Source organism: Oryctolagus cuniculus, chromosome 6 (genome assembly GCF_051225735.1).
Source record: "Oryctolagus cuniculus isolate XC-2025 breed Fujian yellow rabbit chromosome 6, ASM5122573v1, whole genome shotgun sequence".
NCBI classification, from domain to species: Eukaryota; Metazoa; Chordata; class Mammalia; order Lagomorpha; family Leporidae; genus Oryctolagus; species Oryctolagus cuniculus.
Genome location: NC_142872.1, coordinates 19875903 through 19894720, shown reverse-complemented (window position 1 = coordinate 19894720; position 18818 = coordinate 19875903). Strand labels below are relative to the sequence as shown.

The 18818-nt window shown below is 37.0% G+C and overlaps 1 protein-coding gene and 1 long non-coding RNA gene across 10 annotated transcripts in view; one reads left to right on the top strand and one right to left on the bottom strand.

The window, feature by feature from the left end:
- Positions 1-18818, bottom strand: part of ADAMTS19 (ADAM metallopeptidase with thrombospondin type 1 motif 19) — a 220139-nt gene that overhangs the window by 77424 nt on the left and 123897 nt on the right. For all 8 annotated transcript variants that reach the window (XM_051844182.3, XM_051844184.3, XM_089335839.1 and 5 more), the window contains 2 exons: positions 7803-7943; positions 6260-6410 (listed from right to left, as the gene is read on the bottom strand). In XM_051844182.3, coding sequence (XP_051700142.2) covers positions 6260-6410; positions 7803-7943 — 292 coding nt within the window. The remainder of the gene's footprint in view (positions 1-6259; positions 6411-7802; positions 7944-18818) is intronic.
- The window catches only part of LOC149126045 (uncharacterized), a 295022-nt gene that overhangs the window by 211613 nt on the left and 64591 nt on the right, over positions 1-18818 (top strand). The window lies entirely within an intron of this gene.

Sequence of the window (18818 nt, the reverse complement as noted above, 5' to 3'; positions counted from 1 at the left end):
GATGATACTCACACTAGGCAGAGATTTCTTTTTAAAGTAAATATAGAGATTTACCTAATTTATTAACATATATGAATATTTTTAAAAAACTAGTTATGTATTTGAAAGGCAGAGTGAGAGAGAGGGAGTAAGCCAGGAGCTAGAAACTTTATCTCGATCTCCCATGTCAATGGCAGGAACTCAAGTACTTGGGCTACCATCTGCTGCCAGCCCAAGCGCATTAGCAAGAAACTGGATTTTAAACAGAGTAACTGGGACCACAGTCAGGCACTCTATTATGGGACTGGGGCATCCCAAGCTCCATGCAGTAGCTTAACTTTCCTACTACAATGCCTGTCATTATTAACTTAGATTTAAATTTGTTAAAGAAGGTTATGTAACACAAGTAATCAAGTAACTCTTAAAAACAGGCTATGCACCATGATCAAGTTGTTTTTTTTTTTTTTCTGTCCCATAAATACAAGGTTAGTTTAACATTAAGGATTTGATTAATATATAATCAGGCACATCAGCAACTTAAAAATCTATAATTTTAATATACATGGATACAAAGTATATTGTGCAATTTAATATCTATTTTTAAAAACCTTATCAAACTTTCCATTCAAGGGAATTTCTTTATCACTAATGGAAATCAATGAAAATCCATAAAAAATCAAAATGAATAGTGGAATGTTGAAAGTTTTATTTATTTTTTAAAGATGCATTCATTGATTTGAAAGGCAGAGTTACAGACAAAGAGTGAGGGAGAGACAGAGAGATCTTCCAACTGCTGGTTCACTCCCCAAATGGCCACAACAGCCAGGGGTGGGCCAGGCCAAAGCCAAGAGTTGGGAGCTTTTTTCTAGGTCCCCCCTGTGAGTGCAGGGGCCCAAACACTTGATCCATCCTCCATTGCTTTCCCAGACCAATGGCAGGAAGCTCGATCAGCAATGGAGCAGCAGGGACTCTAAATCAGTGCCCATGTGGGATGCTGGTGTGAGAGGACGTGACTTTACCTGCTGTGCCACACACTGGCCCCAGCAGTTTTATTTTAAGATTAGTAACATGGAAGAGATGACACTTAAGCACCAATGTAAAGAAATGGATACATGATGTATTATTCTAAGAATCAAGCAAAGAATGAGAGTGAAAGAAAATCTTGATAATCAAAACTCGTGAAAATAGTTAAAATTTTATTTCAAACTTTAAATAAAGACTCTCCAAGTTATCAAAAAACTAAAAATTTTCCAGCAGAGATATGCCCAAAAGATACATCTAAATTTTTTTTTGAAGAAAAGGAAAATGGAATATGATATAACAGGAAAGGACTAGAAAACAATGGTGAATGAAGAGATTGATTTAAAAAAAAAAAGGTTAAGAAAACCTAAAAAAGCATTGATTACATAAAGTAACAGCAGTTGGACTTTAACCATTAATTATAAACCTTACTTTTAGTGGCAGGAAATATCAGAAATCTACCTCACTTATATCCTAGAAATTATAGCCCTTAATAGAGACTTGGCACTGCCAGCTCAGTAAGTTGGATGTTTTCTCTTTCATCTCCTCCAGTCCATGAACTTGAAGACTGCTGGTGGCACAAGGTGACTATACACAGCACATAGTCCCGGTAGGGAAGAGTGAACTGATCCAAGATATAAATGGCTGCCCGCAGTAGATGGAATGGTTTCTAGTTTGAGTCTAACAAACTTAACTGCTTATGAAAACACTCTTTGGAACAGAGTTTCCTCAATACTGGTTACCAAACTTTTTCTGTAAAGTGCCCAACAGTAGCCTTTTAGAAATATGGCTTATGTGGTTTCTGTTGCAACTTCTCAGCACTGTCATTGTAGTTTGAAGGAACCACAGAGAATATATGAACAAATGAGATGACTGTGTTCTAGAGAAAACTTCATTTGGGAAAATGGGAACCCTGATTAAATTTGCTAATCCTTGCTCTAAAATAGAGCATCACAATTTCCAGCATACAGTTAGATATCACTAACATATGAAGAGCCAGAAAAATGAAACCTTTTCTTAAGAACCCTGAGATGACACATATGTTGTAATTTTCATAAAATTTAAAACTGGAACTATAATTATACTCTGAGGTAAAGGGAACTGGTTTGAAATGAATGAAAAAAATCTCCAGAGAAAAATAAAAAGGAACTAAAAGGAAAAATTCATTTCGATATGAAAAAGTATTTGAAAAACTTCACGGAATGGGTTTAATAAAAGAATGAGAATGATAAGTAAACTTGAATGTAGGTCAAGGGAAAATCATTGTGTCTGAAAGAGAGAGAGTGAAAAATACTAAACAGCTGCAGAAATGTGTGGGACGATATCAGAACTTCTAACATGAACATAATTGGATTCAGGAGAGAAGACAGAAGAGGGGTAGAAACATATTTAAAGAAATAATCACTAAGAAATTCTTTCAAAATTTGGTAAATGACATACATGAAAAGTCAAATGAGTTCAATAACCCCCAGCGAGCTAAACATGCAGAAATGCATACGGAGAGACATCACAGTCAATCTTCTGAAAACCAGAGATAAACACACTATTCAAACACAGGCAAAGGAAACCACAGATTACTTAAAGAAGACAGAGGAACACCTTGAAATGTTAAAAAAATTTCAATTGCTTTTATATTATGTGCAATAATTTGCTATCTTCACTCCTTTAAATTCAAGACATTCTACTGGGTATGCAAACATAGCTCTTTATGGGTTTGATTTAGATTTTCTGATACAATGTTAGTAATGTCAGGGATCTTTTAAGGAGCTTCTGAATTTGTTCAGATGTTTTGCCCAATTTAGTGGACTGATTGGTTTTTAATTGTTGAATATTAGGAATTTATACATTCTGGAATTACTCCTCTGTCAGACGTGATTATTATGTTTTCTTCTATTCTGTGGTCTTTCTCCAATCATTTTCTTAAAAGGAAATTACTTTACTTTGATAAATTTTAAACTACAATTTCTTTTTTTCCTTTTATGGTTCATGCTCTGGTGTCCTATAAAACAAATTGTTGTCCTATATTTTCCCTAAAGTGTTATAGCTTTGTAAATTTGGAGCTAATTTCAGAGTACATATGAAGTAATTCTTGATCAAGCTTTCCTAGCACAATTTGCTGAAAGACTATTTTACCCACTGAATTTCCTTGTCCACTGTACATATATGTGAGCGTCTAACAAGACTATTGTGATAGGTTTATGCGTTGTCTTCCCTTTTGCCAGTAACACACTTTCTTCACTACTGCTGCTTCACGAGAAGTTTTAAATAATATGGCGCGTGTCCTCCAAGTATTGTATGTTAAGCTGTTTAAGTCCAAATTACTGTCACCTCTGAAATTGCATAATGCCAAATTACAGAGACACATTTTTCCAGAATTGTCAGTTACCTCATTTCAGTGCCAGAATATTCACTGGATCAGATGAGAGGTTTTAGAAAGTTCTACCTATTTGTGTGAATCAAGTAGATAGTAAGAGATGTATAAAACCGGAACCTTCTGTTTTTAAACTCACTATATGACTCAGTCTTAATAGAAAATTTGTGCACATTTAACATGTATGGAATCACCATGTACCCAGTTCAGACACAAAGGCAGTACATTAAGGTTTCTAGAATCTTTGATTTTAGTACATTTCCATCTTCTTTGAAAAAAGTTATGCTTACAGGGCCACTTCTTACTGTTTCTAGGGAAACATCTCTCCATATCTCTGGATTCCCAGCCAGGCTGAGTAATTCTAGGAAGCTTTTACAATGACCTGATGCAGTTGGAGCTGGCTGAGCCATGAGATGCCAGATGACCTGAAGGCATCAACTGTTTAGACTCAGGAACAAGGCTATCCAAGAAGTGAGCCATTCAATCTGCAAATTAATACAGCAGAGTGAGCTCTTGCTGCTGGGGGTCAAGATGTTTCACAACACGCTACATCAGTGTCTTTAAATATTTTGCAGATGTGACTTGTTATCCTCGGGGTAAATTTATATCATTAATTAGATCAGCATTATGCAATGCTGGAGTCTTCAGTACTTGTGTTTAAGTATCTGTTTATAACTATTGAGGAGAAATATCTAATTCAGATGCTGTGGGTTAATTGTCATTGTCTGAATCAGAGCCTTCCTGTTTTGAAGATTCTGCCAGAAACATAAATGTTGAGGGCTGCTGGGAACTCTCCCGCCATGAAGCTTGATACAACTGTTTGGAAATGGGAAGGTCATAGGAATGCCCAACCACAACCTGCATATGCTGGGAAACAAGTAACTGCTCATGGCTTGGCTTTTATGTAGTCATGCATTGATAACCCAAGTCATCTTCATATTATCTTGACATCGATCTGAGAACCAAGTATTTACACGAGTGAAAATTTCAAATAATGACCTCACAATTCAATTAATTCATTTTTGTTTCAAAAAATACTTACCGAGCATTTACTTAGGTGCTAGAGGATAGTGGTGAAAGGGATCAAGACCTTGTGTAATGTGACAGAGTTTGCCTTCCAGGAGATTTGTTCTGTACAGAATTTACATTAGATTGGAAAGTATAGAAAGTACACATAACCCATGTGAAGGTATACATGTGCTGATTAACAAATAGAACCAGTCAGTCCTCTACATTTGTAACTATTTTACTTTATATATTTAAGGTACACACAAAGACATGTACATAGTGAGTCACTCCCAGATAGCTTCAAATAAGAGTGTGCCAAAGTTTTTGAGATAAAAAAATCAATAACCAATTCTCAGACTTTTTTTGACTCTATTCATTTTCAGCTTTTGACAGAGCTAATCACTCTCTTTCTGATAATGTCATCATTTCACCTTCATGATTTTAATTGCTCTTGGCTCTATTCCTTCCTACTTCAACAGGTTTCTTCACAATTTTGGATTTTTTTTTTTTTGTAATATTTCTTTACATCTACTTGAAAGGCAGAGAGATGGAGGGAGGGGGAGAGAGAGAGAGAGACACAGAGAGAGACACAGAGAGAGAGACAGAGAGAGAGAGAGAGAGAGAGAGAGAGAAAGAATATCAGTCTTCCATCTGCTGGTTCACTCCCCAAATGCCCACAAGAGAACCAGGACTGGGCCTGGCCAAAGCCAGGAGCCTGAAACTCCATCCAATTTTCCTACATGGGTGGCAAGGGCTCAAGGACTTACTTGGACAATGCCTAGTTTAAAAAAAAAAAAGGCAACACCTAGCATATTGAGAAATAGATAATAAAAAACCCAATAGTTACATTTTTTAAGAGATGAAAAAAGAAGGAATTTCAAAGTATGTGTGTGTTTGGAATAAGTAGGAGGATACAGGCAGGTAGAAGATGAGTAACAGGAAGAGAGAATGAAAGAAAGAAGGGAATATAAATAGAGTTAAAAATCTTACATCACCTAAGGAGGCCATTTTTCTTGGTTCTCTAGATTTTCTAGAATGAATATGACTGCTCTCTCTAGGTAATTATGACTATTTGAAGACACACATACACTGCTTAATTCACCATCAGACATATACCTCTCCCCTTTAGTTTTTTTTTAAAGATTTATTTATTTATTCAAAATGCAGAGAGGCAGAGATACACACACATACACACATGAGCACACACACAGATATCTTCCATCTGATGCTTTACTGTGCAAATGGCCAAAACAGCCAGATCTGGGTTAGGTTGAAGCCAGTAGCCAGAAGCCTCATCCAGGTCTCCTACATGGGTGACCAGCACATTAGCATGAACCAGGTTTCGAAGCACAGCAGCCATGACTTGAAGCAGCACTCCAGTATGGGATGCCAGCATCACACACAGAGGCTTAACCAGCTGTGCTACAAGGCTAGCTTCAACTCCCCTAGTTTGTTTAGAAACTAACTCTCATGTTCATATGAAAATACTTGTAAAAATTTGTCTTTTGGGTAGAAAGATAGTAATTATATGTCCGAACATCATTTGAACTGCATTTTCACCCAGTTACCAAATAAGAAAGTATGAGATTCCTAAATAGAAGCAAAGTGTGGCACAACGTAATACTTCCCTATCTTCAGTGTAATTTTAGACTAGATTTGATTAAATGCTGATGCCTTTAGTTTAATGCCCATACCTTATTTCTATCACTTCCAAAGTTCATGGGAGAAAATGTACAAATCTTTTCCTAGAAAACTCTTTAAGGACTGGGTTGCTTTTGAACCATCAACTCCCTCATAAAGCCACCTTCTCCTTCTACAGTCAATACTTCTAAAAACAGAATGTGAACACTTAGAACATTCCACCTGGACATGACTGCTTACCTGCATTTCTTGACAAAAGGAAGCCAATGGCCCAAAGAGAATCTGACATTGCTCGTCTGCTGTGTATGTCATTCCTGGCAGTTTGGAGGGAACCATCACAGAATTGACACTCTGGGGATTTGTCTGTAGCAGGCAGTTACTGGCCTTTGACCTGACAAGATGAACAGTGAACAATGTTGAATGTAATGAAAGAAGTTGTCATGATTAGTTAGTACAACAAAAACATGTTCATTATATTAAAGATGTACTTTCCCTCTTATAAGCTCTTCAATTGAATGCTAATAGAATAATTCATATATGAGAATATGTGTTTGCAATTATTTGAGATAATCCTAATAAATAATATTAGTGTTCAAATTAATAGAACTCTTGATGTATAAAGTGCATTCATGTTGCTCACATAATCTTGTGAGGTGAGTATTTTTTTATGTATTTGTAAGAGGTAGAAGCTCTGACTCAGGAGAGTAGCTTGCCCAAAAGTAATGTGTAATGGTAAGAAGACAGCTATATTTGGAGACTTAAAGAAATTTAATAGTGTGGGCATTTTTGTATCCGACATTATAATACAACTTCCATTTATGAAGTAACATTAAAATTTTTCACAATCATGCTTTATGTTAAGACAGCCATACACAATCATACCTGTCCTTAGAAATATGTTCATAGGGCTATAAATTCTGATGGCATGTTCAAAATATTACTTTCTAGAATGCTGTAGTCTATTCTGGCATGACATGCATAGGATTTATTGCATGTATTTTAGAATAATGTTAGAGTAATATCATATCATATTTTAGATCTTAAGATTCAGTAGAAAATAAAGCCCATCAAATTAAAAGGTCTGAAATGTGAATAAAGTTCATCTCTGTAGTGATTTTAGCTAGCTAGGAATTCTTATATTTATTAGACTTTTTGATACTGTAAGCATCTCTGTAACTACTTTTCATATCATCTACTATTTCAGCTAGGCATTCTATCACCAAAGAAAGAAACAAAGAACAAGGACTTTAAAATGAAAATTAGAATAACAAATATATTAATTTCTTTTTCCAACCAGACAGAATCTAAGTGTTACTGTTGTTGAAGGAAGAAGAATATCAAAGACTATTATAATGGTGAAACCTACTCATTAATAGAGAAAGATTTAGAGTTGAGAACTATCTCAATGGAAAAGTGGAGACACTGTTAAAGAGGCTCTCTTACAATAACAATAGCTGTGTTGGTGATGATCAGTTTTTCACTAGGGAAACACTAAAGAGGCAGTGAATACTGGGACAGTTTTTTACATTTACAACATTTTTTCAACCTTTCCAATCATCTTATGCATCCTTTTATGTGAAAATGTGTAAACTAAAAGGCCTATAGGTTAAATAATGTGTCCCAATCCACTCTATGAGTCCATGGAAGAGTCAAAATTGGACTTGGTGCCTTGATTTCCACTTTGATGGCCTTTACACTTTTGTCATGCTGCCTATCCTGGTTGGCAGAGGCAGCAGGTACACACAGACATTTCCAATGCAGCAACCATAAATGACCTCAGTACCTCAGAAATCTCTCCAAATCTTCTTTGCTACACCGGGACCATGAGACATCACCAAGATTTTGTCCTTTAATCCATTCACCAGACATGATATGAAGACCATCAGCACATGATGGGTGGTCATTGTCATGGTTAATGCCCATGCTGTTTCAGAATATAATTAAAATAAAAAAGATTGATATTAAGAAAATGTTATTTTTAAGTTTCCACAACTAAAATTAAATAACAGTTAAATACTCAAAATAATGGAAAAGTAATATTATTTAAAGAAATTTATTTCAAAATATGATTAGATTTTAGATTATTTTTAAAATTCTGTGACCCAAATTTAAGGTAAATATTTTTATTTAATAAAAAAGCATTTCTTCAATCAATCTATAAAATGACATGTTTTGGTATATCCAAATGACCTATAGATATAATTACTGCTTAGTAGTATAAAACATAAAAGAATATTTATTTAACTGCACTAGATTCTTACTCTTGCCTGAATTAATTTTTTTCAAAATCTAAAACCATATCTTTTATCAAAGTTGAAAGCCTATTAAGCTACTAACCTTTCACTATGTCTTTCCCATTTGTTTTGTTAGACCCTCTTCTTCCCACCTCGTGTAGCACAAACTGTCCCTGGGAAACCTTCTACTTTTGCCATTATTGTCCTTTTGAATCACTCTTGAAATTTCTTGCTTTAAGATGAAACCCTATTTTTAACTTTTATTTCTAAATGAATGTTCCATAAGCACCTTGAATTCAACAGGTCTACAGACTGCACTCCTTTTTTTATCTTTCAAACCCGTATTTACTTTTTTAATCTCTTTGTCTCTTGCCTGCTTTTTTATGTTTTCTTTAGCTACTAACTCTTCCAAATAAAGAATATTCAGGACATCATTTGCTCCTTCCTCTCCCAAACTATTACCCAGGCTATGTAGTTTATTAAGTGTTAGAAGCAAACCCTGCCAATTTGACCTTCTAAATATTTATCTCAATTATCATCTCTTTTTTTCTATTTCTATTGTTAATATAAAAGAAGAATATATAATATTCTTACACTATATCTAGTCTCAGCAATTACTATGGTGATTTAGCTTCCCTAATCAGAGTTATTTAAAATCCTATCTGACTAGGCCATTTGTTTTCTTTCTCATTGCCTACATGGCAATTCCCAGCTCTAACTTGGTACATGGCCCTTTCATCTTCCTCCTTTTTCATTTATTGCACTTGCTCTTCAGCAACACCAAATGACTTGAAGTTCCCCAACATTTTGTTCCTTCTTATTCTCTTGCAACTAATTATTATTCAGCATTTCTCATGTGTTGTACAACTTGTTATGGGATTAATAAGTTTGAGCTAAACAACCCTATGGGGTTAGAACAATTATAACATAAATTATAACATTAGTTTTGGTAAGGAGAAGTGTGAACCAAGGTGGCTGCTCCAGAAATCTATGCACTAAACCATGACAAGTTGGGCACCTATGGATTTCAGTTTCCACCTGCTCCAACATACCTGTTCTCCAGCTTCTTTGCCTAAAATCACTCTGCTTAACTTCAAGATTAGTACAGTAGACTTCTAGGAGGTACCTCACTTATCAGTACTTTCACTATGTCTGTCTCCCTACCACAGTATTCTCTGAATAGCACTGTTACTGTATTTTCTACCCTACCTTATACATTTAAACATTTGGTTAGCCTTCCAAATTATGCTTTTTTGATATTTTATTTGAAAGGCAGTGACACATGGGGAGTGGGGCGGGGATGTAGAGAGATCTTCCATCTTCTAGTTCACTCTCCAGATGGCTGCAAGGACTGGAGCGGGTCAAAGCCAGAGCCTGGAGTTCCATGTTGGTCTCATTTGTGGGTGGCAGGGGCCCAAGTACTTGGGCCATCATCTGTTGCTTTCCCATGTACATTAGCTGGGAGCTGGTTTGGAAGTGTAACATCCAGGTCTGACACCAGGGCTCCGACGTGGAATGCTGGTATTGCAGGTAGCAGCTCCACCTGCTGTGCCTCAACACTGGGCCCGTCTCTTCAAATTCTTGAATTCAATGACTATTTCAGCTAAAGGTCAGGAGTATATCAATCATACTCCGCAACCCACACTGAAATACTAACTACGTCATCTTGTAGACTCACTTCTATTTCAGAAAACATACACATAATTTTCTATGAGCTTCCATAGCAAGCCATGAAACATATTATTTGTGAGTGAGGATTAATACTGAACAAATAGGCCAGCGCCACGGCTCACTAGGCTAATCCTACACCTGCAGCGCCAGCACCCCGGGTTCCAGTCCCAGTTGGGGCACCAGATTCTGTCCCAGTTGCTCCTCTTCCAGTCCAGCTCTCTGCTGTGGCCCAGGAAGGCAGTGGAGGATGGCCCAAGTGCTTGGGCCCTGCACCCACATGGGAGACCAGGAGGAAGTACCTGGCTCCTGGCTTCGGATCAGCGCAGCGCCAGCTGTAGGGGCCATTATAGGGGGTGAACCAACGGAAGGAAGAGCTTTCTCTGTCTCTGTCTCACTGTCTAACTCTGCCTGTCAAAAAAAAAAAAATACTGAACAAAGAGGAAAGTTTGCTTTTATAGCTGCTAACTCAGAGATGATGGATGAGGAGAGCCTAGTGTTCCCTTTTCTATTTCTGTATGGCCTAGATAACTGATGAAATTGTATTTCATAAGGAAAAATTTATAAAATTTATATCAATTTCTACATTATATTTTACAACATTAAAGTAATTACTATTAAGTTACTAGGTAAAATTTAAAAACCTTAAATTTTCACAAATCAAAAATTTTCAGGATTGTCAAATTTTGAAGTTAAAGAATTTGAGTCACAGTTGCTACAATTAAATATGTTTTCAAAGGAAAAAATTGATATGAAAGGAATAAATAAGTTCCATCTGTATTTTTTTTTTTTTTTTTGACAGGCAGAGTGGACAGTGAGAGAGAGAGAGAGAGAGACAGAGAGAAAGATCTTCCTTTGCCATTGGTTCACCCTCCAATGGCCGCCGCACTGCGGCCGGCGCACCGCGCTGATCCGAAGGCAGGAGCCAGGTACTTATCCTGGTCTCCCATGGGGTGCAGAGCCCAAGCACTTGGGCCATCCTCCACTGCCCTCCCTGGCCACAGCAGAGAGCTGGCCTGGAAGAGGGGCAACCGGGACAGAATCCGGCGCCCCGACCGGTACCAGAACCCGGTGTGCCGGCGCCGCAAGGCGGAGGATCAGCCTAGTGAGCCACGGTGCCGGCCCCCATCTGTATTATAAATTAATAAATTAACTACTCTCACAGTTTCTGCTATCTTTGACCATGAAATTTTGATCCAAATAAAACTGAAAAAACACTATTTTATCACTTTTCACTTATACTCGTGCTATTAAAAAACTTCCCTGGTGAATCATATTCCTCTTTTCTATCCTAATTAATGTCTTCAAAGGGAGTCTGAATTAACATACATTAATCGAGTAAGTAACAGAATAGATAGAATTTTTTTTCATAATTTAGAGATAAATAGAAAAAATAAGGGGTCATATGAAATAAGTATGAACCAATAGAATACTGAAGGGTTGAGTAGAAAAGACATTAAAGTTGGAAATTTTTTTTTTTTAAGATTCACTTATTTGTTTAAAAGTCATGGTTACAGAGAGAGAAGGAGAGACAGAGAAAGAGAGATCTTCCATCCGCTGCCTCAAAACCCAGATAGCCACATGGATAGGTATGTGCCAAACTGAAGCCAGGAGGGAGCTTCATGCCTGTCTCCCATGTTGGTGAAACACTTGGGCCATCCTCTCCTGCTTTTCCCAGCCCATTAGCAGGGAGCTGGATCAGAAGTGGAGCAGCCAGGACAGGAAGCAGAGTCTATATTGGATGCTAGCATTGCAAATTTAACCTGCTGTGCTACAACACAATCTCCTGAAGTCAGAGATTTAATCTCAGTATCTTCCCACCAAGTTACATAGTAATTAATAAATAAAGATGCTTTGGTGTCCTCCAGTGTTAACTATGCTTTTCCTGCTTGAGGTGCTGTGAGGACCATTTGAGGATGATATGAAGAACCTGCACAGTGCCTCAAACAGGGTAAGGATTCATCATGATCCTTTATACAGGGCAGTAAGTCACAGAGATTCTACGGTATCATTCTAAATGATCCAAAAGAGACATACAGATACTTATCATTAAAAGTAATGTGTTGTGTTTCCTTTCTTTGGTGAAGGTCTAGACTTCAGAAAAACCAAGAACACAATAATGGCAAGAATTTGCTTAGGTATTAAATTGAGAAATTATAAGTATGGCATTCTCACAAACTGACAACGATGCCTCGGTGTCTAACTGCACGCTTCTGCTGCGGCCCCGACAGGATCACCACCTCACCCAGGGCACGTATCCTGGCCGCAGCACTCACCACGGGGAAGGGTCATCATGGGCCACCCGCCACATGGAACATGCCCAACTCTTCCATCTGTGGTGATGTGGCCTTTCAAACCATACACAAAAGCTATTATTTTTGAAGGCAACTGGACTTTCTCAAAAATAACAAAACTTCCTAAATAATGTGTCCATTTGAGAGAAGGAAAATGACTGCTTCCAAGATTTAGCAATTTGGACATTTTCCCAAAGGACTATGATTTTCTAAATTGGGGAAGATTGTAACCTCTCATCCAGATAATCCTTTTCCTCGTGGGATCCTGATTCTCATGTGAGAAATGAGCTTTAGCTGTAGGGAGATCGGGTGATTCAAGCTTTGTTTATCATTAGTGAAATTTTCCTAAAGCTATTTAACTTGTAACAGAAAAGATTATCATTAAATTGGGACAGGCCTTTCTGTTTTCAGCCACACATCTGGAATGATGAGAGACATTGTTTAGTCCTGATTCTACAGATTCAAAATAAAGCCATGAACTGTGGACATTTACCTGTGCCAGTCACCACATGAGTCATTTGCAGTGATGAGGTCATTTAATCCTTACAATGTCCCCACGATGTTTGTAATACAGGACTGGTATTTTACAGACGAGGGGCACTGGGGTTAACGGTGGAGCTATGGCTTACCCCCAAGCATCTGATGCTCAAGCAGACAGAACTCTACACCACCCCATTAGAATGCTTCTCTTTCTGGACCCAAACTCTTCATTTCTGACTCATTGTTTTCTTGAAATAACTTTAAATACCTCTGCTGTTTTAACAGAAATATACCTCTCTATATAAATCTCTGTAACCAAGTAGCATGCACCGTGTGGAAAACATTCTCTAAGTAAGACATTAGTAACACCTCTCCTCACACCGTGCAACTGAACTACATTTTAATAATCTCAGTTTAAATTCATTTTGACAAAGAGCCTTGGGCAAATAAACTCTCCACTAACATTGTACATGGTTGTCAAGTCAACTGAAAAAATATTTTTATCTTATAAAACTTCTCAACTTGTTTAAAAGTCCCTGCCAGGAAGTTTTGTGATATCCTGTGGAAAGCTGGAGAAGCATTTGGAGTTTGAAGATGGTCCCTTTTGATGTTTAAAGAGTTAGAGAGAACATATGAACCCACTCACATTTTTTGGATAATTTAGAAAGGATCTGATTTGTAAACAAATATTTTTAAAGTGCTGAATTTTTTTCAGACTACATTAAACATTTTTCATGACATAATACTTCCCACATATTATGTGGAAAAATTAATAAAAGAAAAAAAATTGCAATATCTAACTAGCAGTGGATAATATTTCTATAAAATGCACTTAATTTCATGTAATTCAGTGAGTATAACTGATTTGATGTAATTTCACTACTGTGTGCTTATGGAGAAAAAAGCTAGACATTAAATATTTTAAATAACAATTATTTCAACCTGCACAAAATAATGAAATGACTACTTCTACTGGTAAAGTCAAAAAGCTTTTGGAAAGTAAGTCAGAAACGAAGTGAAAATTAGAACTTAGAAAACAGAAAAGAAGTGGTAGATAAAGAGATTCCTTCTGACTTTGTGGTGGATTTTACAGCCTGGTTATCTAGCAATACAACGAACACTATGTGCTGGTACTGTGATGAACTAGGGTCACATAATCAACTAAGACTCAATTCCTACTCTCAAAGAGTTGATCATGTACTGGGATTGGAAGATCCTATTTCTTGCCCTTCAACTGCCAGTAGATGCCTGAATCCTGTAAACTCCACATTCTTTAAAGCCCCTATTCATTCCACCCCTCCTGCTGCTAACCAGGACAGGTACTGGTTTTCTTCACTTCCAGATTGTTGTGACGTATGCTGGACTGAGCCCCTCAACTCTTTGCCTGCATGTAGTCATGTTTTAGGGATGCTAGTTGTTTATGACTGTATTAGTATGAAAAGGCTAATTTCTTGTGTAATGTAATATTCCACATAAAGCAGAGATACTGAAAATATAGATAATGGACCACTTGATTCAGAATCAGAAGACATGATGATAAATGAGTTAAAATGGAGTGTTATGGGCCCCTTCTTTGACCACTGAAAGAAAATAGAGACAATACCCAAGACACTGCAATTTAGTGTATTTTCTTGATGATTTTCATTTACTCAAATTTCTGAAAACCAAAATCCTCAAAGATAGAATTCACTGTTTATCCCATTATTCAAACCATCTGCAAACTGAATTCAATCTAATTTTCACTGGAACAGTTAATTCTAGCATAACTTTTCTGCAGTTCCTTTCTATTAGAACACTTTCCTCTGCTAATCCGCATTTAGAAATCCAACTCGAATTTTAAGACTTTCTTCCTCTATAAAGCACTCTTCAATAAACTTCAGCCTACATTTTTCATGATCCTTAACTTCCCTGCCTTTAAATACATGGCATGCAAGAAATAATATAACTGCTTTGTGTTTCAGGTGAATTTTAAATAATATATATATATTTAAATTTTAGATAATTTTAAATAATATAATATATATATATACAGAGAGAGAGGGAGATAATCACATTTTTTAAGTGTAAAGCTTACAGATAGTGAAATGCCTAATTTTTAAAAAAGACTTATTTATCTAACCATTTGAAAGCTAGAGTTACACAGAGAGAGCGAGAGACAGAGCAATCTCCAATCTGCTGGTTCACTTCCCAGATGGCAACAACAGCTGAGTTCAGTCAGGCTGAAGCCAGGAGCCAGGAGATTCATCCAGGTCTCCCACATGGGTGGCTGGGGCTCAAGCACTCAGAACATATTCTGCTTCTTTTCCCAGGCTATTAGCAGTGAGCTGGATTGGAAGTCGAGCATCCGGGGCACCAACCAACACCATTATGTGATGCTGGCATTGCAGGAGGCAACTTTATCCACTATGCCACAACGCAGGCCCCAACAAATTTCCTTTTTAATTCCTTCAGTTATTTAGTTCAATATGTTACTAATAAATGTCTGCTGATTTTTCAATCGATAAAGAATCAGAGAAGTCATGAAATATTCCATAATTAGATGAAAAGTAAAAACTAAGATGACCTCTTGTCAACTCTGTGAAACTTTAAGCCTAAAAAACTAGCAGATGATCCGCCTAAGGAAAGTTACTGGCCTTATATTTGCCAAGATACTTTAGGGCAATGAAAATAGAAAGCCAATTCTTGCAAAACCATTCATTAGCTGGGTGATTTTTTTCCCCCACTTTCACCTACTCACTGCAACATCCAAACCTACATTTGGAGAGAATCTGGTATGGGACAGCTGCCATATTCCCTTCTCAAAGACTCCTTCTTAATGGCTAAAGTCCCATTAAGATAATTAACTTGGACTGATTGCTTATTACTTTAAGTGCATCATTGTCTAAATAAAGTATCAAATACAAAAGCTGTGTTAGTGCATTACAAGACACTTCATGATAAGCAAACTTCCTGCCAATCTGGTTAAGAAACTCTGAAGGGTATGAAATCACTCCAAGTATGAACACAGACATGTTAGGCCATTGTCTGCTGAAATTCTCCTTTGTACATTAAAGCATTCAGAAAATAAATATAATTCTAATTATGCCCATCATTTATTCACTCTATATTATGTGCCAAATTGTGCCATGATATTAGAGTATGGCCAATCCTAACAATGAACCTTGTAAAGAAAATTTTTCCAAATTGCATAGATGAATAAAATCAGTAAGGAAAGAATGACATCCCCAAGCTCATTCATCAAGTAGCTGGCACAAGAAGCATTCAAGCCCAAGGCTGATCATTCATAATACACTTTCCTTCTCACCTGCTCTCTTAGGTGTGTCCTAACATTACCTAGGCATATACAGTAGAGGAAGATATTTCTGACATTTGCTAAAAAGAATTCTAAAGAGTACAATGTAGGGAGGGACAGTATGTTTACATGTAGCCATTACCAATTTTACTGAGTCAAGGAACAGTAAAGAAAAAAATTAATGTTGGACATTTTAAGGAATAGTGCCTTTTTAGAGCATATTTGTTTCTTGTCAATTATAGTAACCATCACTATTTTATCTATTTCACTCTCTAAAAGCTCTAGAGGATGATATATTTCTTTTATATTGATTTCTTAATTATTTCTTGCTGTTTGTGTCTCTCCTTTTACAGGAAATCTCTTATAAAAAATAGAATACGCCGGCACCGCGGCTCACTAGGCTAATCCTCCGCCTTGCAGCGCTGGCACACCGGGTTCTAGTCCTGGTAGGGGCGCTGGATTCTGTCCCAGTTGCCCCTCTTCCAGGCCAGCTCTCTGCTGTGGCCAGGGAGTGCAGTGCAGGATGGCCCAAGTTCTTGGGCCCTGCACCCCATGGGAGACCAGGAGAAGTACCTGGCTCCTGCCTTCGGATCAGCGCAGTGCGCCGGCCGCAGCACGCCGGCCGTGGTGGCCATTGGAGGGTGAACCAATGGCAAAGGAAGACCTTTCTCTCTGTCTCTCTCTCTCACTGTCCACTCTGCCTGTCAAAAAAAAAAATAGAATACTACACATAAATGCAGAAACAAAAGCAAAAATTACATTCCCTTCTAAAAAGACTGCTTCTGCCAGCTGGGAGGGATTAACCAAATTAACGTGTGACAGGATGCCTCTTGGGGCAAATGTTAGCTTCTTACTGGAGAGGTGGAACTTAACTTACACTTTGTTTATTACCAGCTTCACTGAGGTATGACTCACAAATAAGTATTCTATACATATTTATCATGTACACTATACCGTGAATTACTAACCATAATGAAGCCTGTGAACACAGTTGCCACTTTTGGGGATAACAACACTTCAGAGTAATTCAACTTCTGTACTAACAACTAATATCACCATGGACTTCATTAGGTCTCCAGTACTTATTCATGTTATTCCATAATATTTGCTTTTTGATCTTTGCATCAAAAAGCAAAATAGAGACCAAAAATCAATATGTACTTTTGGCCACAACAAACTCTATTTTTATAATGATGTAACATACAAGTAATTTTCCTAACTTAATGTAAAGTTGTCCAAATCAACATTTCTGTGAAGTGAACAATCTAGTTTCTGTATGAAATTCTTAGTAAGTGGCATATATTTAATGTAGCCTCTTTTAAGTCAGAAATATAGAACTCTAATTTCATGATATTATCTGCAACAATTAAAATCATAGATATACTAACTGAAAGCACAAAAATGCAATGACTTACAGACAAATATTTTTGCCCACAACTTTATGTCCATAGTATTATTCAAAGCAAATAACATATCTTAAAAAGATACTTTTTATAATTAGGAAAACACTATTCTGCTATAAAATAAATAGTAAAAGGTCAGAAAATACTGTTTAATTAATGGAAAACAGTGGCCATATTCTAGTCCTTTATCATCTTTTTTTTTTTTTTGTTACCTATTTTTAAAGTAATGGGGCTAAATTAAACAAGAAGAAAAAAGTGAGTTGTTCAATGATACTACAAGCCAAGATACACTAGTACATATTAAATTGCAACCTTAATTGTACTGTACTCAAAACTGGCAACAGGAGATGAAACTATCCACAACAATGTCTACATTATTGGGTAGCAGTTCTCTATTTAATTTTGAAAGATACTGCCACACGCTTCCAAAAACAGTGCACCTTCTCACACTCCTCTCAAAACTGTTTAATAATGCTTCCCCATACACTCCAGTGCTCTTCATTCACTTAATATTGTTAGGAAAACATAATTTAGCAGGAACTCATTGAATGCCTATGAAAGGTGTCAGGAATATAATGTTAAATGATAAAAGCAACAGCAACAACAAAAGGGCAGAACAAGCAAAGAAAAAAAAAAAACACAGTCCATTCTCAAGAAACACTCTCTCATGAGAGACATATACAACAAGTAAACAAACAGAAAATGTAAACCTGCAGTTCTGAAAAAAATGGCAATGAAAATTTCATAGACCTGTCACAGCATGAACCCTGTCACAGCATGAACCCAGGGAAGGGAATCTACATACTGAGTCATGCTTTGAAGAACTGATCTGAAAGAACAGTAAGAAAAAAAGGAGAGGAGGGTGGAGGAATTTTCACACCACAGGAAGCATGTAGCACTTACAGTGGGGGGCAACAGGAGTTATCTGCGTAGATGTCTGAAGTCGCACAGGAGGAAGGAGCACTACTTGGTTTCCTCTGCATTCTCTGAGTGCTGCTGCGGTTTATCTCACGGAACCTGTGCCTCAGTCTCATCCAGCGCTAGGGTTTATCTCATAGAAATTGTGACTCAATATCTGCAGTTTCTAGCCTTTGCTATTTTTCTAATGTAGTTTTACCCACTGTGTATTGATTCATAAGAACTCCTTTCAGATTAAGGAAATATTACATAGCACGTATGTTGTGAATTTTCACTGATTGTGGCTTATCTTCTGACTTATCTTTTCCCTTGTGGTGATAATCAGTTTTGCAAAGTCTACTGCATGACTTTTTGTCAAACGTAATTACTGATCCAGATCACAGACGTGCCCTATTAAAAGGTGAATAGAATGCCAACCAAACAGAAATCTCACTCTACAGAACATCTGCTGTATTGTGATATGATGTCTAAAAAGGAGAATCAGATTCCTATTACTTTTGTTACCAGATA